At 45.1% G+C, this 21,210-nt stretch overlaps 4 protein-coding genes and 1 non-coding gene across 8 annotated transcripts; 3 read left to right on the forward strand and 2 right to left on the reverse strand.

Annotated features, from left to right (window-relative positions):
• The first annotated feature begins 1,411 nt into the window (after nucleotides 1-1,411).
• medag (mesenteric estrogen dependent adipogenesis) lies at nucleotides 1,412-4,875 on the forward strand. The gene is made up of 5 exons (XM_058087226.2): nucleotides 1,412-1,732; nucleotides 1,825-1,928; nucleotides 3,298-3,416; nucleotides 3,501-3,668; nucleotides 4,611-4,875. Exons 1-5 carry the CDS (start codon nucleotides 1,533-1,535, stop codon nucleotides 4,623-4,625), a joined length of 606 nt encoding a protein of 201 aa, XP_057943209.2. The 5' UTR covers nucleotides 1,412-1,532; the 3' UTR covers nucleotides 4,626-4,875.
• Nucleotides 4,827-8,733, reverse strand: alox5ap (arachidonate 5-lipoxygenase-activating protein). Of its 2 annotated transcripts, none has more exons than XM_058087228.2 (6): nucleotides 8,501-8,733; nucleotides 7,355-7,438; nucleotides 7,204-7,285; nucleotides 6,143-6,213; nucleotides 5,140-5,221; nucleotides 4,827-5,077 (listed from the first exon to the last, which is right to left on the reverse strand). In XM_058087228.2, exons 2-6 carry the CDS (start codon nucleotides 7,422-7,424, stop codon nucleotides 4,915-4,917), a joined length of 468 nt encoding a protein of 155 aa, XP_057943211.2. In that variant the 5' UTR covers nucleotides 7,425-7,438; nucleotides 8,501-8,733; the 3' UTR covers nucleotides 4,827-4,914. The 2 variants fall into 2 exon arrangements, with proteins under 2 accessions (XP_057943211.2, XP_057943210.2); XM_058087227.2 differs by having other exon boundaries at nucleotides 7,355-7,454.
• On the forward strand, nucleotides 7,959-8,030 carry trnae-uuc (transfer RNA glutamic acid (anticodon UUC)). The gene has a single exon. It is a non-coding gene; the product is annotated as a tRNA-Glu (tRNA).
• Nucleotides 8,734-9,092: 359 nt separating the features above from the next.
• uspl1 (ubiquitin specific peptidase like 1) lies at nucleotides 9,093-14,782 on the reverse strand. Of its 3 annotated transcripts, none has more exons than XM_078787761.1 (9): nucleotides 14,572-14,782; nucleotides 13,568-13,719; nucleotides 13,126-13,248; nucleotides 12,208-12,976; nucleotides 11,959-12,069; nucleotides 11,551-11,680; nucleotides 11,337-11,462; nucleotides 11,081-11,241; nucleotides 9,093-10,922 (listed from the first exon to the last, which is right to left on the reverse strand). In XM_078787761.1, the coding sequence occupies exons 1-9, from the start codon at nucleotides 14,606-14,608 to the stop codon at nucleotides 9,436-9,438; spliced, it is 3,096 nt and encodes a 1,031-aa protein (XP_078643887.1). In that variant the 5' UTR covers nucleotides 14,609-14,782; the 3' UTR covers nucleotides 9,093-9,435. The 3 variants fall into 3 exon arrangements, with proteins under 3 accessions (XP_078643887.1, XP_057943448.2, XP_057943447.2); XM_058087465.2 differs by having other exon boundaries at nucleotides 11,953-12,069; nucleotides 14,572-14,774; XM_058087464.2 differs by having other exon boundaries at nucleotides 11,953-12,069; nucleotides 13,568-13,745; nucleotides 14,572-14,733.
• Nucleotides 14,783-17,257: 2,475 nt separating this feature from the next.
• On the forward strand, nucleotides 17,258-20,630 carry hmgb1a (high mobility group box 1a). Its single transcript, XM_058087468.2, has 5 exons — nucleotides 17,258-17,383; nucleotides 19,153-19,329; nucleotides 19,514-19,662; nucleotides 19,754-19,928; nucleotides 19,998-20,630. Exons 2-5 carry the CDS (start codon nucleotides 19,183-19,185, stop codon nucleotides 20,157-20,159), a joined length of 633 nt encoding a protein of 210 aa, XP_057943451.1. The 5' UTR covers nucleotides 17,258-17,383; nucleotides 19,153-19,182; the 3' UTR covers nucleotides 20,160-20,630.
• The last annotated feature ends 580 nt before the right edge of the window (nucleotides 20,631-21,210 follow it).

The following is a 21,210-nucleotide window of genomic DNA, read 5'->3' on the forward strand; positions in this document are numbered from 1 at the left end:
TAAAGGAAGTAGTTGAACTGTCATGCATGTGAAGCTGCAATGCAAAGAACTCTTGTTTTGTGTCTCTTAGACTGGAAAATCACCCGCCAACATCTGCGAGTTATAGAGTTGCCAGCCTTGCAGAGTCATTGGGAGCGAGTGAGTCAACAGTTGTCTGACCACACAAGCCAAACATGGACTAAAACACACACACACACACACATAGTGGAGCTGAGTAAAATCCCCTTCAGCGTGTTGGAAAGTACAAAAGCATTGTTGTTATGAGGGCAAAGTGTGCTTTTATCAAATAGATAGAGGGGGCAATAAAAAAAGATCTTTATGTGATTTATGGGGGTGGGGGGAAACACTCTGAGCAAATACGCGTCAATCAATCAGATTCTCTTGAAATGTGAGAGGGGAGAGGAGGAGGGCCTTCAGGTCACTCATTGTTTAAGTTTGGCTGAAGGGATTGAGCTTTGGCTCCTGTGCTTCCCTGCATTTATCATCCATGGATGGATGGATGGATGGATGGATGGATAGATACCGAACATATTAGTCTATTGACAGTGTTACAGAGGTAATGATACACAATATATATCATAGTGTATCAATACTGAGAGCTAGTGTTTCCCATAGGGTGAACATACTGTTTTTCAACTGTCAATCAATAGTCAGACCAGCAATGAGATACCAAATACTACTGGAGGTTTACTCAAAGATGCCTTATCATTTCAGTTCATTTAAAGCACGGATCAAAAATTGTTTATCACGGTTTGGTTCCACACTCGACGTTGTACCACGAAGTAGGGTTCCTTCTTTATAAATAGAATATTTTCCATTTTTTAATATAATTACAGCCATCTTGACATTTAAAAAACACATATAGTCACCTTTGCTTTCGTATTATCCAATATAGTATATGTATTTGGAGAAAATAAACGCTTTGAAACAGAAATAAAACTCGTGCACGTGTGTCACAGTAAATGTGTTCCGTCTGGACAATGTTTCTAGAACATAATAGATTTCTCTTCGAGTCTTACTGGACAAATTAATAACTACAAAATATACGAAGGATTGATCGTCCTATTTTGTCATATTTGAACTGGTTTCAAGTTTAAACTGGGTCAAACTGTATAGGCTTAAAAACAACATACCGTAATAAGGTGGGATGTGACTAATCCTGGAAGCGTTTTTATTCCGCTCATTAGTGGAGTGTTTGCACAGCAGCGACCCACTTGAGAGCAAGCAATAACCGGAAGTCTCTCCTTTCGAGGCTTGAAACGCTAACTAAAAATGGATTGTATTGTGCTGCCATGCGTTTGTGTACACCGAGATGCGTAAAAACGTACATGTTGCTTCAGTGAATTGTAGTTTACACCACAATTTCTCGTGTTTGTCGCGTTGTATCAACTAATCGTTTTGAAACGTGCGTTTATTTTGTCATAAGACCGGAAGTTGCTACGGTAGCAACACGTCCAACTTTGCTGTGGGTATGCGCTATAAAGTCCGGGCGCCTTGAACGCAGACCAGACTTGACAACAAGAAGTGACACAATGGAGCCAATAAAGCTATCCCTCTGCAGGATGACGGTGACGGAGCTGGATGAGTTCCTCCGAAAACCCCCGAGCGGCGTCTCGGTGTCTACCCAGAAGTCGACCAAGCGAGTCCACATTGACCCTGAGTCCGGCCTGCTTCTCGCCGACCCTTGTGACTCTTTGGCGGGCAACGTCGTGTTCCAGGGCTCGCTGGGAAGGTGAGACACGCATTGGGTTTTCCGATGATGGAACAAAAAAAACAACAACAAAAAACCGAGACATTGCTGAAATTGTCTTTACATCCCAACAGAAGCGTTCGATTGACAAACTTGTGGGAGTACAGCAGCTTCCGGAAGAGTCTTGTGTCCAAAACCATTTACCTGCTGGTGTCCACTCGCCTGCCAAACTCCACAAGTATGTTCTTACTCATTCATAATAATCATATTGATAGCTCCACCTGCTGTCATTGCTTACTTTAGTGGTAGTGTAGGTATGTGAAGGTAAGGTATGTTTGTATGCATGTACGTATTTTTTTTGTACAGGCACAATAAGGCATAGAGATGAAGCTACTCCCAAGTAAAATCCATTTATTAAGCTCAGTAACTTAAGTGTAGACGTGCTTAAACGTGCTTAAACGTGCTTAAACGTGCTTAAACGTGCTTAAACGTGCTTAAACGTGCTTGAAGGCTGATCCAGTCATCCCTCCTTTATCACAGTTAATTGGTTCCAGACCCAACCGCCATAAGTGAATATTGAAGTATGGTTCAATATTATTAAACAGTATATTATCATAGTTGTGCCCTGTGATTGGCTGGCCACCAGTCCAGGGTGTACCCCGCCTCTTGCCTGAAGACAGCTGGGCTAGGCTCCAGCACCCCCTGCGACCCTCGTGAGGAAAAGCGGTAGAAAATGAATATTATCATATTTAAGGCAGGAAATAGTCTTTTTTACACTCCAATTATTGTTTGTTTACATCAATGCTTCTCAATTATTTTGTGAAATGTATTCCCTCCAAACCCCCGATTTTGAAATACCAGAGAGACTGATCTTTATTAATTTATCTGTAAGCGGCATAGAAAATAGATGGATGGATGCACTGGTTTGCATCAAATTGCATCAATAGACGGCCGCAGCAAGCGAGCTAGTGAGCTAACTAACCAGGTAGCATTTGCAATTAACAATCAAGAATGGACGGCGGGCGAGTGGTTAGCGCGCAGACCTCACAGCTAGGAGACCAGGGTTCAATTCCACCCCTGGGCATCTCTGTGTGGAGTTTGCATGTTCTCCCCGTGCTTGCGTGGGTTTTCTGCGGGTACTCCGGTTTCCTCCCACATTCCAAAAACATGCTAGGTTAATTGGTGACTCCAAATTGTCCATAGGTATGAATGTGAGTGTGAATGGTTGTTTGTCTATATGTGCCCTGTGATTGGCTGGCCACCAGTCCAGGGTGTACTCCGCCTCTCGCCCAAAGACAGCTGGGATAGGCTCCAACACCCCCCGCGACCCTCGTGAGGAAAAGCAGTAGAAAATGAATGAATGAATGAATGAATCAAGAATGGCAAAAACGTGCCACTTCCACACAAAATGAGAGGAGAACCTTTTTTCCATTGTCGCTAGTCTCCATGCAGTGTGAAAGGTAATCTGGTCCAATGTCATGTCTCATAACAACATTAGTCGTACCTAGTGAAAAGAATACTGCTAGGACTAGAGAGCGATATTCAAACTGCGATATAGCGAGGCACAGCTGTATAGATGTAACCGAAATGGGTTTGATTCCCTGCAGACATCAAGAAGCACTACGTGGTGTCAATGGATGGTTCCAACCCGCTGGTCCGGTGGCAGCTGGAAAGGTGTCTGGACTGGGCCATCTCATCCGTGGCGGGCGAAAGTTACCAGGTGGAAGTACGTCTGACCCTTCTTCAGCTCTTTACCAAGCTGGATGTTTGTGTTTTTTGTAAAGCTGACTTTCAACTCTCCTGATGACAGATTGACCTGAAAGACACGTTGAACAAGTGGGCGGCCCGCAACTTACCCAAAGATAACAAAACGGGCATCAGACCCCAGTGGGCCGATGCCTCTTTCACGCTGAAGTACCACTCTGACGCCCTCTTTGACTTCCCGTACTGGTTTGGACTTAGCAAGAGGAGGTTTAAGGTTAGGATGGCTCACATGAATGACTTATTTTCTTATTATTGGTCATCTCTCAGCATTCACACAATGAGCATTAAGATTGTGCTGCTGCTTTGCGTCAGACAAACTTCTTTTTGAATGCTGTGAGATGAGCACTCACACTAGGGTTTGATCTTCATTCTGATACTTGATTGTGCGTTAAAATGCTAAGAGTCCATCGTTTGCTTTGATCAAACACGCACTGTGCCAGTACTGTTACTCTAGTGCTTGTGTGAATGCTGAATGATAAGCATTCAAAAACAAACACTAAAGCTGAACTATAAGCATTGACTGTAACGCTACGCCAAAATATGTCAAAATACGTGGCAGTGCTGATAAGAGTATTCACACATATGCCACTGGGTGTAATGCTGAGACATGGCCATTCACATGAAAGAAATAGATACATCTCATGTAATGCTGCAAACAAAGACCTTTTTGTATCAATGTTGAGAGACTAGCATCATGCTAATGCTCAGGAGCAACTACAAAATTCTTATTGTAAATGCTGAAAGATGAGCATATCAGATTCTGATTGGAATGTTATGGTGCATCAATCAAACATGCTGGTTTCCAAATGCTATTGGGTGTAAATAATAAAAGCAAATGCTGGGAGACAAGCGTGCACACTGAATGCTAGTGAGTGGCCAAAATAATTTAAATTCGTCTTATTGCATAAATACTGAGAACATAATGCGAGTATGCAACCCAAAACCGTGGTGCTCGGTGATGAGTGAGTGAGAATAAAACGAATAAAAATACTGAAATGCACACAACGTGTAGCCGTTGGATAAATGCTGAGAGACACTCATTGTGGTTGCAAGTGAATGCTAAAAAAAAAAGCCATGCTGAATGATTAGTATTCATGCGGTCTTAGTGAGCATCTCTCAGGATCTTACTGTACGTCTCCTCTTGATTTCTCCACAGTTGAGACTGACCTGAGATGGGGTGGCGCACACCCGCCCAATTTGGCCGTCCAATTTTTACACAGAGACGACCTCCATCAGAAGACGCCAGTACCCTCCAGGTGGACAGAGGCGTCAGGAGGATGTTCTCATGAAGCAAGATGAAAGAGGAAAACCTAAGAAGGAGCTGAAAGCTTGTTACTTTTGTAGCAGCAACCCAAAAAAAATGTAGTATTTGTATATGATGTACTTTATTCGCTGTGATACTGCAATAAAAGGGAAATACAAAAGTGGTCCTTTTGTAGTGTGGTGTGTCTTTAAGACTTTTAGGGGATGAGCAGGAGAGCAGAAGCCGCCTTGGTGATTGTCTCCAAGTAGTCCTTGTAGTTGCTGCCGCAGCAGCACACCAGCACGTAGTTGAAGATCCCCACCGTGCACATTAACACCAGGAAGCACAGGATACGTTTGCCAAACAGGTAGCCTGGAGTGCTGCACGGGACAATGTAGAGTCACATGACACCACAATAAACACACAATATACACACACTTACCTCTGGGAGCTTTGCCCCATGTAGCCCACAAAATACTTGTGGCGGACCACCAGGTAGATCAGGCCAGCAAAGGCAGCAGGAGCTGCAAAGAATGATGTTCTACATCAGCAAGATCCATGACTGTTTCTATATGTACTCTTTTTTTTTTTTTTTTATTATTCATTCAACACAAATCAGTCCAGAAATAAATACACTTTGGGGACAAAAAGTTAAAAAAAAAAAAATTATTCACATTATGGCAACATAATCGCCTTTTTGAGGGTTTTAACATAAAAAAACCATCCAACAATACTCAACACGCTACATTATATGTGTCCAAAGTGTGGCCCGGGGGCCATTTTTAGATCATAGCTCATTTGTTATTGGCCCTCAGCATATAGTAAATTCCATCCATCCATCCATTTTCTATACCGCTTATCCTCGCTATGTTGGCGGGTATGCTGGAGCCTATTCCAACTGTCTTTGGACTAGAGGCGGGGCTACATGCTAACCCCCCCACCACCGTGCAGCCCATAAATTCCCCCAAAATACAAAGCTTCGATGTTTTGTTCAGATATATATATATATGTGTGTGAATGAGAGGGACCCAAGCGGAAGAGTGAGGTTACAGGGAGAAGAGATACAGAAGGTGGAGAATTTGAAGTACTTGGAGTCAACAGTGCAGAACAAAGGAGGTGAAGAAGCGTGTGAAGGCAGGATGGAACGGGTGGATGTGTGATAGAAGAGTTCCAGCTGAAATGAAAGGAAAGGTATACAAAAGTGTGGCGAGACCAGCCATGTTGTTTGGTCTAGAGACAGTGCCACTGAGGACAAAAGACAGGAAGCAGCCCCCCACCCGGACACTTCATGAGAGTAAAAACAGCCAGCCAACAAAGTCAAACAAGGTAAGCAAAGTCTACACTGAGGCATGTGTTTGCATACTTGTATTGCACACAACACCGCCATAAACCTGAGCACACGTGCATGTGCATGTGCACGTGGGTGTGTGCGTGTCAATGATTACCTTGACTGAGACACAGGCCGGCACACCACATGACTGCCAGGAAGGTGGCGTAGGCGTCCATGCAGTTACGGCTGCCAAGAGACCAAACAGCATGAAGTCACATGAGCACATTGTGTGCAGGTATGGGGGGGTCACCAAGCTGTGGCACGGGGGCCCACATAGTGTCAACTTCCTATTTCCTTGACTTTCTACAAGAAGACGTTTTGGTTCCCTCGTGTGGAATTCAAGCACTTCAATGAAACCAAGTTGTCCATCTTACCGCACTCATATCATCTTTCAGCGCTATTTCAGAATTTCAATTTCATTTCATAATAATAACACGTTGTCCTTGTTGTGTAGCAATTCGTTGATCAAATCACATGACAAGCAGTAATAGGCGATGCTTCGCTCGGGTGTGATTAAAGTTACAGTAATTATACAACACATGCGTCATGACACAGTAACACCACAGCAGCAATAAATTACTAATCAATTACATACGAGGACGCAAAGTGAAAGAAGAAGTGAGCACAGAGCAGACCTCCTCCGCCGAGGCACAACCGCTGTACAATAGTGCACGGTGTGCTTGTAAGTTACCTGTGGACATCCCGTATGTGATATATTGATTAGATGCGTGAAAGCTAATTAAACATTTGTAAAAGGGTTGCATCTATTTAAAATGTGGCTAACCAGGGTGGATGTTAACCAAGGTTCCGCTATGTTATTTGCATCAATTGTTTTGAAATATTTCATGTATTTTCCATGAACAATGTCCCATAATATGAAACATCTTCGACATGAATTAATAGTATTTTTTTTTAGATGTTTTTGTTTTTAAAGATGCTTTTTACTATGGCTTCTTATGGATTATTGATTGCATTTTTTAATGTGAAAAAGCCTTGAATCCAAAAGTTTGCATCACAGTTTTGTGACATCTTCTGATTGCTCTGACAGGAAGTGACTAAAACCTATTCTACTTAAGAAACAGGAAGTATGTCAGATATTACATCATATCCAAATAAAAAGTCTTCAATTTCTAGTTTGACAAATGTGGATGTTCTAGAATGGAAAGCGGCTCTTACCTTGCACAGGACACTCGCTCAAAGGCTGGGGTGTTCGTGTCGTGAAACTTGCATTCCTTCTCCACCTTCAGAGCAAAAAAAGCTTGAAAAGAAGAGGAAAAATGTATCATTGTTCCACATTTGAAGCAACATTTTACAACATCCTGCTCACCATTCTGCAGCACGCTGATTAGAGTGACCAGAACCAGCAGGTAGATGTTCTCCACCACAATGACATCCATGATGAGGAGAGCGGCTGGAAGGAGAAGAAGCTGAGAGACAAAGACACTCTGTGATGACATGTAGCCTCCATCCCTTCCTCTTTATGCAAATGAGGCTGCAAAGTGGCCTCCACACTTTTCACTGTGTTTGCATGGCAGCTGGACACACAAAGTACATACTGGGACACCTACCACTAGTAGGAAACTTCTTGTACAACCTGACAAGATGAGGCATTCACGTCCAGGGACAATAAGGATCCACTGAGTGCAAACCTGTGATTAATTAAGCTGTGTCCCATTACTTTTGTTCATACAACGAGCTTTGACAAGCGACCGAATACAAACAGCACCACTCTGCGTCACTAAGTGGTACTACAGCTTGATTTTACATTGATGCTTAATGACATTTCTTCAATATGTCACCAGATGAGCACAAATACAAAAAACGTCACAGTGGTTTCTACTGCGTTAAACGACATTGAACATAACCCTTAACCTTTGTTCTAATTGAGTGGCAACTATATATACATAGGATGTGAAGACGTATGACGTGTGTCCCATATGGTCTAGCGGTTAGGATTCCTGGTTTTCACCCAGGCGGCCCGGGTTCGACTCCCGGTATGGGAACTACTTTTAGCCCAGGTAGCGTTTAATGAGAAAGTCGAATGATCTCGCAGGTCACCGAACTTTTAGAAACAGAGAGCTACTGATTAATACGATGGGCTACCAGTTTGCCACACACTTCTGAAATAGGCGATTTGGTAAATATTATTATGCTAATGATATTCATTTGTGATATATAAAGACACTCGTCACGTTAATGATTCCAAACAATAAATATCAACATGGATTCAATAAAAGAGATAAATATCAATATACAACCTTCTATTCCTAAATTTAACATTTTAAATGGTCACTTTTACTACACGCCTAGGAAATCACGTTCCATTTTCACTGGCCACTATTATTTTCTCACAAATCACGAATGATGAATCTTTCTGAAATTGAATCTGATCATACTTTGAAGTTGACAGTAAATCTGAAGCACGTTTAACATCATGAAAAGTTCCATTTTACACTTCTATTACACTTCTTACCATTGAAGTTGTCCCAGTTGAACACCACATAGTGGAGATTACATCGGTTCCTTATTTCTCATCTTCAAAGAGAGTTTTAGCAAGAATTGCGTGCGTAGCTCTAAACGAGGCTTCGGTTGCTTTTTGCACAAAGCAACAGGAGCCGTTTAGATGTTTATGTAGACGTTTGATGGTATTGCACTTGGTGTTACTATGTAGGCATACACACCATATGCTAGTATGCCTGCTCAGTAGTGCTGTGACGTTCACGAACGAACCGGTTTATTTTGAACGGCTCATTAACATGAACGATGGGAACCGAGTCGCAGCTGGGAACATGAAATCAAAAAATCCAACAACACAGAAACATGTGAATCCCTGCCTGTTTTTGTAGAAGTCAAAACGAACTTAATTTAATTCAACTTCAACAAAAATCCACTTCCGGTATATCATTTCATTTGATCTCATACACAACTGCTTCCAATGACATAAAACCATCTTTAATTCATTTACATTTAGTTGAGGATCTAGAAGACTCTATAAGTACTTTACTTAGAACTTAGTCCAAATAAATACGGAGGCAACACAAATTGACAGGGACCTTGTGCACCGCTGGTTAGCATGTGTTAGCAATGTTTAAACTGCTGTACAGAAAATGGCTGTAATTTTCACAATTACAAATTTAAAGTGGAAATTTGTACATTTTCCATTAAAAAGGCTGTCACTCACGATGTTGGGATTCACGTACATGTCATGTCCGTAGCGCATGCACGCACACACACACAAAAGGGAAGTCCTTGGCAAATTTGGAGTTATTGCATGGCTATGATAACAGTCCCAACTTACATTTGAACCAAATTCAAAATAAATACAGCGCGTGTCAAACACAGATGACGCTCAATTTATAAACAAAGAAGTCCAATGAGCAAAGGAGGATGACGTTGCTCGGTACCACCTTAAAAGAAAAGCTCCAGGGCGCTAAGTGCCTCCGTCTCCATCGCTTGCTCAGCTCCAGATGTCGTCAGAAACTCGTCCAGGAAGTTTTCCGCATTAGGCGCCACGTCGAGGATCTGCGTGGCGGCCTTGCCGGCACCATCTTGGCGGCTGGTGAGCATGTCGAGGAAGCCTGAGCTGTCGGGAGACAGGTCGCTGGGTGTGGGGGCGGGCGAGAGGAGGTCGGAGAGGATGCTGTCGCAGGTGGAGCCGTCGTAAGTGCTGGAGGTGACTGTGACAGGTGAGCCCAGGTGGGTGCTGTCGGGGTGGAGCTGGGCGGCGCCCTGTTGACCCAGCAGCTGGTTGAGCTTGGCCAGCTTTTTCTTCTTGGCCTTCAGCTTCTTGAGGAGCTTGTAGCGCAGGGCCTCTGTGTCGCTGAGGCCCGTGAGAAGCTTTAAGGGGCTGCCATGTTTCTTCAATAGCGAAACATCAGGGCGGGTCTTCGTCGCCAACGCAGCTAGCGAGGAGTTGCAAGGAAGTGCGGGAGATTGTGGTGGAGCTTGGCTCTGCATGCCAAACGCTCCAAACCTCTCCGCAGCCTTCAGCGGGAGGTCATCCCTGCCCTCCGTGTGCAGCTGAGGTTTCTGGAAGACTGGTGCAGGAACCTGAGGTTTCTTCATTGGTTTGGGAGGGGCAGGCTTGATTTGATTGACAGGGTTAGAGGGTCCAGTAGGGCGGAGCTTGTTAGTTTGACTGACATGATATCTGCTGAGCAGGTAGGACCAGCGATCTTCCTGGTTCAAAGGTGGCCGCGTGGTGTCAGTGGAGGAGACGGGTGACGTCCTCTGTTCACTTTGAGTGTCCTCCTCAAGGGTAGTGTCCACTTCCTGCGAGGGCAGAGAAGCAGGAAGCTGTGCTTTCGTTTGGGATGACTTTTTAGCTTGTTGTTGTTTGATGACTATTTTGCTTCTCCTCTGAGTTGTCTTGCTAGTTGGCTCAAAGTCGGGATCTTTCGTCGTGTCATCACTGGACTCGGCAGAGCTGGGGTAGGGTGGGCTCTCCACAGCCACGCTGTGAGGCGCTGCAGCAGGTAAGAGGGAGGAGCTATCTGGCGCGTCGTCGGGAACATCATTCAAGTCCATAACGGCAGGATCCATCACTGAATCCTCGTTGATCTCTGTGAGTGTGAGTGTGATGATGTCATCACTGGACAAACCCTCAAAGGCGTCCACAGCCGCTGCCGCCATTGTCGTGTCCATGGAGATGATGCTGTCATTAACAAGCGTAGACACGAAGCCCAACTGATCCGACGCCTGACTGTTCGCACTGCAGTCCAGCATGCTCCTAGTTGGGGAGGACTGTGGCAACGTGCAGGAAGGAGAACACACACGAGGCCCGGAGTCTTCCTCCGCCTCCCAGAAGACCATGTGGATCTCCTGAGCAGGAACAGAGAGCTGCGGGTGGACCACGCTGTGGGGATGTTTCAAGTCATCAAACTCCATCCAGGATCCTAAAAGCAGCAGCCAGGATGAACATCATGTGGTGATGGTTAATACAGCACAACATGCAAACACAAATGACCTAAATAGGCCACATGGGAAGTGCTATGATCTATTAAGGACATCTATCCTTCATATTACAGAAAAGGACAGGAACGGCAGAACCTACCATCCTGCCTGCACGTCCATGAGACAAAGTGCTGGGCGCTGTGGTCGTACTGGACCACCGTTGAGACCGTGTACCTGCACCCCTTGAAGGTGAAGGCCAGCATGGCCACGTCACTGTGGGGAAGACCCTCAACAAAGTGCAGCGCCAACACCGGAGCCACACTGGAGGAGGACAAATAAATAAATAAATAAAATAGCAACGTAGACCGACACATCCTGCCGGACCACCCTCAGAAACATGAAGGTTTGACTCTCACCTCTCCAGTGTCATGCGCCGCCTCCGATTCTTCGCATGGCACACATTGCACGGCGCCAAGTGAACAGCGCGGAGTGGGTGCCAGTCAGGCAGGATGTTGGTGAAAGTGGCGAGTGTTTTTGTGACTCTGGGGAAAAAGTGGAAATGCTTGATATAAACATTGACTGCATACCGCGTGTATCACACCATGGGGAATAACGAGCAAGTGCATTTACTTTTCTCTGGTGACCGTGTGGCAATCGGCACACTCAAACTCCCAGTAGAAGGTGGTCTGGAAAAGAGACTCCGCCCATGAGTCCCTTGCTAGCAACAGCGGCATGGCAAAGACGGGACTCTCCCTTTGACCTGAGGAGGGCAAAGAGAGGCAGAGGCTAGAGCGCTGGCGGGTGGGGGGGGGGGGGGGGGTACTCCCTACCTACACCACTGATGTGCAGCCAGGTGAGGCAGGTGAGGTATCATGACAGATTCAAAACTGTCAAATGTGTTTTCATTTTAAACGATTGTTTAACATTCCCAAATCAAATACAGCCTTAAAGCAGACCTAAGTTCGAGTCGGTGCCTCACCAGCCATGAACCTCACTGCAAAATTATTCCCACATATTGGAACGTTTGCATACCCTCACCGAGTTTGCAGCGCAGCAGAGGCTGCAGCAATTCAAAGACTGATGTTCTGAGGCTCTGCAGGTGGTCGTTGGCGTGTTGTAGTGCATCACGTGGCGCCGTGGTGCTGCCACCTACACAAATAGCTTTATGTTAAACTCTGGGATACCTTTATGAAGCACTCAAAATATATACATTGGATTATATTATGCTTATATGAAGTACAGTCAAGTAAAAACCACCAGCTTGCAATGCTATCACATTACACTCACTACTTCCTGTCTGCTGGCAAGCACGGAGGGCAGCGCACGCTTCGTCGTAGCCGCTCATCAGCTGCCAGATGGCCGCTTGCTGAGGCTCCTGTTGAGCCTTACACCTCCTCAGGCTGCGACAGTGCACCAGAATCACCAGCAGGACATCCAGCCAGCACAAGTTGTGACTGTTCCTCCAGAAGAGGTGCTCAGGGATGGACACCAGGTCCATTGCCTCTCCATCTGCTCCCAACCTTGCTCCCTGATCCGTCTCTGCTGTCGGGTAGTTCTGCGGAGTGGTCAAACTGTGGGTGTCCATGTTTGTCGTGTCCGTTTCTACAGCCAGCGTCGTCATGTCAGAAAGGGGAAGGGGTGGTTCTTCATCTGATGGGCCCTGCAGGGCTCCCCTCGTGGCTGTAGTACAATCAGATTTCTCTGAACCAGCATCACAAAGTGCTGCCTGATCTGGAGCACCACCGTCGTGCGGCCCAGACTTCGGTCCGGGTGGGACCGCTATGTGTTCGCTATGTGTCACAGCTGCCTCATGATGGCTGTTAGCAGTCCCGTTTGGAGCGCTGCTCTCGGCATTGTTGATGTCTGTCACACTTGGCAGATCAGTACCAGGGAGGTCATTGGAGCGCAGACACTTGGCTCTGACCTCCTCCTCTTCTTCTTCTTCGTCTTCCTCCAGGGCAGAGGCCTTCCTCCTCCTGCTCTCAACTGCTGACTGTGCTGGAACCAAGCTGGCCAAAACATCCTCCAGGGGGCGACTGACCAGGGGGAAGAGGCACTGTTTGGGAATATAAATCCATCAGTCCGTTGTGTTAATGCAATTATGGTAATAAGAATCATGTGTAATAGTGGAGAGCTGTTTTGTTATTGGGGCAAAACAAACTTATTCAGTTGAGTGAATTTTCCCATTGAGGAATGGAGACTGACCTGAGGGTTGGTGCACAGTGTGATGGACTCATGCAGGTTGATGCGGTATGAGTGCAGAATTGAGGTCTGGCCTTTGGACGCGCACCATGGACAACTGTCAAGAGATGCCGCTCTCTCTTGAACCTTCCCAAGAAAAAAACACAGCATAATATAAGACATCACTTCATTAGGTAATTATTATAACTAGCACTGAAAACAATATTGGGATCGTAAGAGTGCTGCCCACAGGTACCAACCAGTGCGTAGCAACAGTAACCATGTGTTCTTGTCAACACAGCCAATAGAGTTTGTTCAAGAGATAACCAAAATTTTCGCCTTTTACCAAAGATTTCCTTGTGTTTTTTTATATAGAATTTTGAGTGGCACTGTTTTGTCACAGTGACTTTCAAACACAATTTCAGCTTTGCGCAAGTGACAACAGCGAGTGAGGAGAGCAACTGACTTTTCCCAAATACCCCACCAGTGGAGAGGCCAGAGCCCCCAAACTGGCGTCTTCTGAGTCACCAGTCATTGGAATCCTGACGCTTCTCCAGTGGTCTGCCCGCTGCCATTCGACCAATATCACCATAACAACCTGGTTCTCCTCCGAGGTACCTGAGAGAGTGACCACATCAGGGATACTGAAACCAAATGATTAGGTACACAGTTATTAGGTGCAGTGTGTGTGACTCTGTTGCCATTTCTACATGAGTAATCACTCTAAACAAAACAACAACAATGTAAACAAACATGGTGTCTTGAAAAATCTTAGTGAAACATTTGCCGGGGTTCCAGAGGCACCAGACCCGAGGGACATATTTTCTAGTATCTTGAGCAAACTTTTTCTTCCAGTCAGGTGTTTTTTCCAAAGATATCAAAGAAAAATGTACCATGCCTTTAAAGCTGGCCATCCTTCAAGTCTAGAGCCCTTGTAGCTGGACAACTGTCTGTTTTGTTCCTTTGTGCAGTTGTATGTGTGGGTTGAAGTATGTTTTGGATCATTTCTGTGTTGATTACCCCCGGTCGGCTACCATACAACTGTACTATTACTATCACATGAAGAATCCATGAATGAGTCCTAAGCCAAATCATGTGATAGCACCATCTTAGCTAACCCAGCCAAAACTCAATTTGGGTGAAAAAAATGCGACATTAAAGATGAATGTGATGAATCAAGCATCCATAATGACCTCTGTTGGCGTTCCACAGTTAATGGGCATCTATCACGGTGATTTAGCAACCACATCACAATTGTGACTAAATGATATACTAGCTAATTGCTTCAACTCGTACAATAAACTATAAACGCGGACTCGTAATTATATATTCGGTGAAAACACAATAATGTTTAAAATTTTTAACTGGAGAGTCAACAACACAAAGATAGTAGCGTGGTGGTGTCTGTTAGCATGCTAGCATTCCACATGGAGTAGAAACCTTTCTAAATGAACGAAAAAGAATACATATCAGAGTCAGTCTTGATGCGAAGTTGTCTTTGTGGCATAAACCCACCAAATCCATGCACGCACAACTGTTTAAAAACTAGCAATCCTACCTGTGATTGACTACAATCACAATCGCCAAGACATTTCGTCTTGACAACGTTGCGGATCCGTCCAAAGTTGCCGGCGCGTGTGCAGCACCATAAATCTTCCCCCGACTGCCTACAAAATGGTTCCGCCCGGAATTGGTGCTTCCCCCACTGGTGGTTAGAATGAACTGCAGGACTGTTGGTTGACGTCGCTAGCAATGGCACTAATCACCATCATGACAGGACGTGTTACAACAAGGTGTGTTTCTTGATACTCAACTGTCCTAATGTTTTTCTCGTGTTTTAATATTCAAATATGCTAGTGTTTTGTCACATGAAACAATTACAACAGTCTATTTAATGTATCTTAAATGGCTGCAAAATATGCACACTATATTTACACTGATGTAACAAAAGACCTCACATAGTTGTAAAGCAGTTTACGAGTAAGAGTACATGGAAAACATGTTTGCATAACAATACAATGACTGTGCCAGCGATAATGGGGTTTAATAACAAGCTGGATGTGGGGTGAAACCTACACATCCCACTCCATCCAGCACACACACACATACACACCCACACACACACCTAGACATTGGCATACACGTCTGTCTTATTGCACCATCCAATCTTGCCTCTTGCATGTGCCCTCCCCCGTGCACAGTAGCCCCTCCTGAATGAGCTGCTCTCCTGTCCTCTATTTTTCCTCTTGATGACAAAATGAATTAGCATATCTTTCCCAGGGAGCACTCATTAGAATGCATAAACCGGCCGCCTCCTCGCCTCACGAGCAGACTTGAGCTTCCTGCCGTGGCACCTCCTGATGCACGAGGAGCAGGCAGACAGGCAGCACCATCACAAGCAGACATTTGGCCCCAGATGCTTTGGATCCGCGTCATCCTTTTCCACTCTTGATTCAGGAAGAAGAGAAAGGCGTCTGCTGTGTGTCTTTGTTTTCACATGAGACGCCAAACTCGAGCATATTTATTGGACATCTCTTCATTGTGTGTAGCTCTATGATCACAAGATTTGTCTTCATGTTTTTCCACTATTTTAGCTCTTGCCTGAACTGTCATTGCACGTCACCACATTCTAACAAGAAACCATACAAGAGTTCTACATGCACAATTTGCTGCAAGGGTGTCTAAAATACGGTTTGGGCTCTATTTATGGCCCGCAGCTCCTTTTAGAAATTGAAATCATTATAATAAGATATATTAGTAAACATCCAGATACAGTAGCTTGGTATATTGACCTACATTGGATTGTTTTTAGCATGTTTAATGCACAAAATGTACCAAAGTGGCCGCATCCTTCAATTTTTATATATGTGGCCTTCTGTGGAAAAAGTTTGGACACCCCTACTTGCTGTGTGTGTGTAAGTACAACTATACAAACCGGGTCAGAAGGTTAGAGTGGGTGATCATAATACAGACATAACATGGGTATATACAGTATATTAAATATTATATTAGCATGCTGATGTACTGAAGTATGACACAAAAGTGTGCTACAAGCCAGCTGGTAGCCATCTCATAAGATCCTGTATAAAACATCTGCCTTTACAAAGACACCACCACAACTCCACTGTACCAGACTGAGATGCGTTTCTAATATTGTGACCACTCTTTCTGCATAAACCACTGGCCTACGCATAAATAAATGCAGTTGATGTATTTTTATTGCACCTAAACTGCAGTCGTGTAATCACGCTACACAATATGTTTGGCCACAATGCATTTCATTGTATATACATACATACATACATACATACATACATACATACATACATACATACATACATACATACAATGAGTGTAAGACTTTACCCATATGTTTAAATTAAATTCAAATGTATTGTCATCGCACATGCACAAGTACAAGTACAAGGTAACTAGAAGTAATTTGGCATCTAAGTGCAATAAACAGCAAGTGCACAGTGACTTAATGTACAGGTTGACATATAGATGCTTGAATAGACGTGTGCTGCATAGATGTGCAGCATATTGACCTGGTATGGACATTACACATTTACATTTGACATATAGAATCTAATATCCAAAATAAGGGTGTGATGCCCATACGCTGATGAACATAACATAGATGACAAAAGATTCAGTAAACAGATGCTAGAGTATACATATACTGTACAGATTATAGTTTGAATGTTTTTACCTTAAGTCAGTCCTCAGTTCTCAAAAAGGCACCACCTGGGGGGTCGCGATCATGTCGTGTCTCTTCCAGGTGGGACACTTGCTCACTTTCAGAGTGTTCATTTGCTAATGAGCAAATGAATGAGGGGGTCAGAAAGCACAATGGAGCCACTTTGGTGTCGTGAGGGAGACTCCATCGAAGGTCGCTGGCTCGGCGTTTGATAGTCTTGGGACAGGTTTGCACCCAGTCAGTCGAAGAGGGTTACTGACTGCCACGGCAAAGACGGTGTGTGCACTATAGCAGCAGTCTAGCAGGAGTACTAGCAGCTCCAGCATGCTCACTCCAATATTTTTGTATTGACGCGCCCCCGGAAAGCTCAGTGACGTCGCAGCACAGTCCACCTATGGCAGCTCGTCTTCTATTAGGACAATGAAAAGACCTCAGCCAATGACAGGGTGGCTTGGCCGGGCGCCGACCAATGGCGAGCGAGCACCGTGGAGAGTAATGCTGGAGAAGCTGGGAGTGAAGACACTGCGTATCGCCTCACACAGCCAGCCATTGCAAGCATTGAGAGCCAGCCTCGGTCTTCTGGTGAGTACAAGCCCGCAAAATTTCTACTGTCCACAACCACCAGGACGACCGGAACAATCCCTTATTTCTAACAACTCGGGAGCCTTTGATAGTTTGACGCGGTTTTTCTTGTCGTAAACATTTTTAAAAAACAACAAAACAGCCGGCCAATGTTGCTCGTCCATCGGCGAGAGTGGCAACAGACGCTGTGTAATAATCACGAAATAAATATTAGATTCGCGAACATTCGACGACAAAACGCCGATTTGACAAAAGCGAAAAATTTCGAATAATCCCATGGTGTGGTGTGTACAAAATGGAGTCTAATGACTGTGTGGTATCGCGTAAAAAAATCGCCGAAATCTCTTGACGTACAAGACGGTTAGCGACAATGAAGAAACGAGGCTGCCATTGCAGTGCATTACACAGCTGTCATGTCACGGCGGCGCGGGCAAAACAACATGAAAATCTCCGCAAAGTGGAGAAAAAGACAGACGGCGTCAAACAGACACCAGGACGCGTGTTTGTACACTCGTTTGGCCTTTTGGGCAGAGAGGGGGGAGAAGCCTGGCGAGCTGCGCTTTACTGTAATGGCTGACTGTACTGGCATAGGAAACAACAGTGGAGGCAATGGGGAAGGCGCAGTTGGCTTCAACTTTTTCCAAGCGGCTTTTTTCGCTCGCCGAGCCCGCAACTGTGCCGTCCGACAGCGGCAAAAGGTAGACTGGATTCTCGCGATTCCAACGGTGCCTCGCTGGGCTCTTTGCGACGCCGTGGAGTCTTTCAGTCGGCATCCAAACGCGGAGCGGTCGCGCTGCCCTCTACCGTGCAGCGAATGGCTGACACAAAGAGAAGAAGCCATATTCTCTGCTAGCATGAAGACGAGCGGCCATTAGGAGCCATAGACGAGCACTAGCTCCCCGCGCTCACAGACCCAATGCATTGCTATACGAGGCGGACAAGGCTATGCAGACACCCGGCTGGTGGCGGTCGTCATTTGGGCGGCTCGACGGGGGTTTTGTCCGCGTCGCCGAGCTCGGCGCACGGCGGAAGGAGACATTTGAGGGGGACTTTCTTTCATCAGGAGGCCATTCTCACAAAATGGAAGAAGAAATATTGCCGTCGTTGTGACCTCCTTTTCCTCAACGAGAGCCTCCCGAGCGCCATTACTACGACGGAGCACTACACAACTTAGCGCTGCTTTTAAACAACATTTAACAATAAAAAATGAATTCTTTTGATTAGATTTTTTTGAAAAACACACAATATGACGTTTTTTCCTCACACTTAGGACAAACAGAAAGGAGTGGCTGCTGGTGTAGGCGAACGGTTTAAAGTGTTGCTTTGTAATAAATACATTTTATGTGTGATTTGTCTTTTTTGTGTCACAAAGTGCATCGCCTGGCAAAACCGCCGCCTGGGTGCATTTTTGTTCATTTTCATGCTTTAAAAAAAAATCTTAGATACGTCAACGTAAAGAAGTTGAGCGGTGACAGGCGAGCGTCTTACATCACAAAGTGGACAACTTGTGTTTATATTCACATGGGGGACGCCGCTTTTGTTCTCTGCCCTCATTTTAAGATGCATCGCGTCAACATCGGATGGATAGAAAAAATACACACTAATTAATCAATACTTTTGCAAAACACAACTTTCACTCGATTTTCAAACTTACATTCAGCTTGATTGATCACAGTCAACAAACTGTTAGTCTTGTCGTATCAATATATGTAATATTTAATATCTTTTTTAAATTTCTTAATCCACCAATTTGCAACATCCTCCTCCAGATTTTGTTGCTGTAGGTGTTTTCCGCCAGGATGAGGAAAGATCCCACCAAGCCCAGGGGCAAGATGTCCTCCTATGCCTTTTTTGTGCAGACCTGCCGGGAGGAGCACAAGAAGAAGCATCCCGACGCGTCGGTCAACTTCGCCGAGTTCTCCAAGAAGTGCTCTGAGAGATGGAAGGTATGTCTGTAAAGTTTAGGCCAGGAGTCTAAAGACCAAGACTGTTTGAAAGCAATGGCCCAGGAGAGTCGTCACGCCTATAGTGCTAGTACTACTACTAAGTACTACAGTAACATCAACACGTTTAACAGTTTTTACAGGCCATTTGTCACGGAAAAGCTCTCACATACCGTTCTGCTTCCAGACCATGTCTGCCAAGGAGAAGGGGAAGTTTGAGGACTTGGCCAAGCAGGACAAGGCACGCTACGAGCGGGAGATGATGAACTACACCCCTGCTGGCAGGGGCGGCAAGAAGAAGAAGTTCAAGGACCCCAATGCCCCCAAGAGGCCCCCGTAAGTCCACACGTCCGCTCCCTAAAAGACCTCACCACCACCCTAAAACCGTAAAGAAACCCTTTCAAACTTTTTTCTTTCTAAAATCCAGATCAGCCTTCTTCATCTTCTGCTCCGAGTTCCGCCCCAAGGTGAAGAGCGAGTGTCCCGGCCTGACTATCGGGGACGTGGCCAAGAAGCTGGGCGAGATGTGGAACGGCACCGCCTCCGAGGACAAGCAGCCCTACGAGAAGAAGGCGGCCAAGCTGAAGGAGAAGTACGAGAAGGTAAGCAAGCGCACGCCAGACGCTCCGGGGGCCAGAAGGACCCGCGTTCTCACTCATTGGTGCCCGCAGGATGTGGCCGCGTATCGCGCCAAGGGCAAGGTGGGTGGCGGCGGCGGCGCTCCGGCCAAAGCAGCGGCTAAGGCGGAGAAGAAGGATGATGACGACGATGAAGATGATGATGAGGACGAGGAGGAGGAAGAGGAGGATGACGACGAGGATGATGACGAGTAGAGGTGTCATTGTTTGTAAAGCATTTAAGCCCCTTGTACACACTTCACTTACTGAAAGAAATCCATTAGTACCAGAGGGGTGACAAAAAAAGAAAAAGGCTGTGTATATCAGTTGTTTTTATGCTGTACAGTTTTTTTTTTCTCCTTTTTGTATAGTTAACACTACACACGTTTGGTGTCTGTGTCTTCTTTCTCCAGCGCTACTTCCCATCCTGCCTGGGTCAGCCTAAAGGGGGCGGGGCTTACAGTATTTAGCCTAGCTAGACGTGCACAGCACATAAAAAAAATAACGTTTAGATCTGAGTGTTTTCTTGTTTTTTTTCTGTGTTTTTCATTTTCATGTTATCACAATTGACGTATCACAGTTTTACTGATCTTTATGTACCACTGTAATAGCAAAAGAAGAAAAAAAAGCCTTGTTTATTGTTAAAAATTAAATTGCTTCTGATGTCAATAAACATTTTTTTAATAACTCTGTTATTGATTACTTTTAATAATGTTTGTTTTTCTTATAAACTACCACTAATTATGGCATACATTTTGTACATTGAAGGTGTTAAAAGCAATATACATTATGCAAACATCCACATCAATGCTTTGTTTCATAGCTAATTCAAATTCAACCCCGAGTCATTTCGAGCGGGGATGGCGCACCATGATATTGAGTCAGAATGTGCCAGATTGCCTCATCAGAGCTGTGGTTGGTGCCAGTCATGGCGGGGATGGATGGCTTGTGGGACTCCTGAAACAGCAAGAAGTTGACACAGGTGGTTGGAGTTGAGTGAATCGCCTTTGAAGCAAACCATCCTACGCCTCAGAAAGAGGATGAGGATGCAGTGAGCACATGGAGGCCTGCTGACCACAACTGAAGATATAATCAGGCAGTGGAAAGATTATTTGGAAGCCCGTCTAAAACGTGGGCGTCCAGCGCCAGTGTCAATCAAAAGTGAGGATTATTATGTGTGTAAAGACAATTTGTGATATTGGCTGGACAGAACACATGCATGGTCAAACATACTGGCCACCATCTTTGTTGAGAAACTCTTTTATAT

The sequence above is a fragment of the Doryrhamphus excisus genome, linkage group LG21, assembly GCF_037039965.1.
Source record: "Doryrhamphus excisus strain RoL-2023G ecotype Guam linkage group LG21, RoL_Dexc_Guam_v1.1, whole genome shotgun sequence".
NCBI lineage: Eukaryota > Metazoa > Chordata > Actinopteri > Syngnathiformes > Syngnathidae > Doryrhamphus > Doryrhamphus excisus.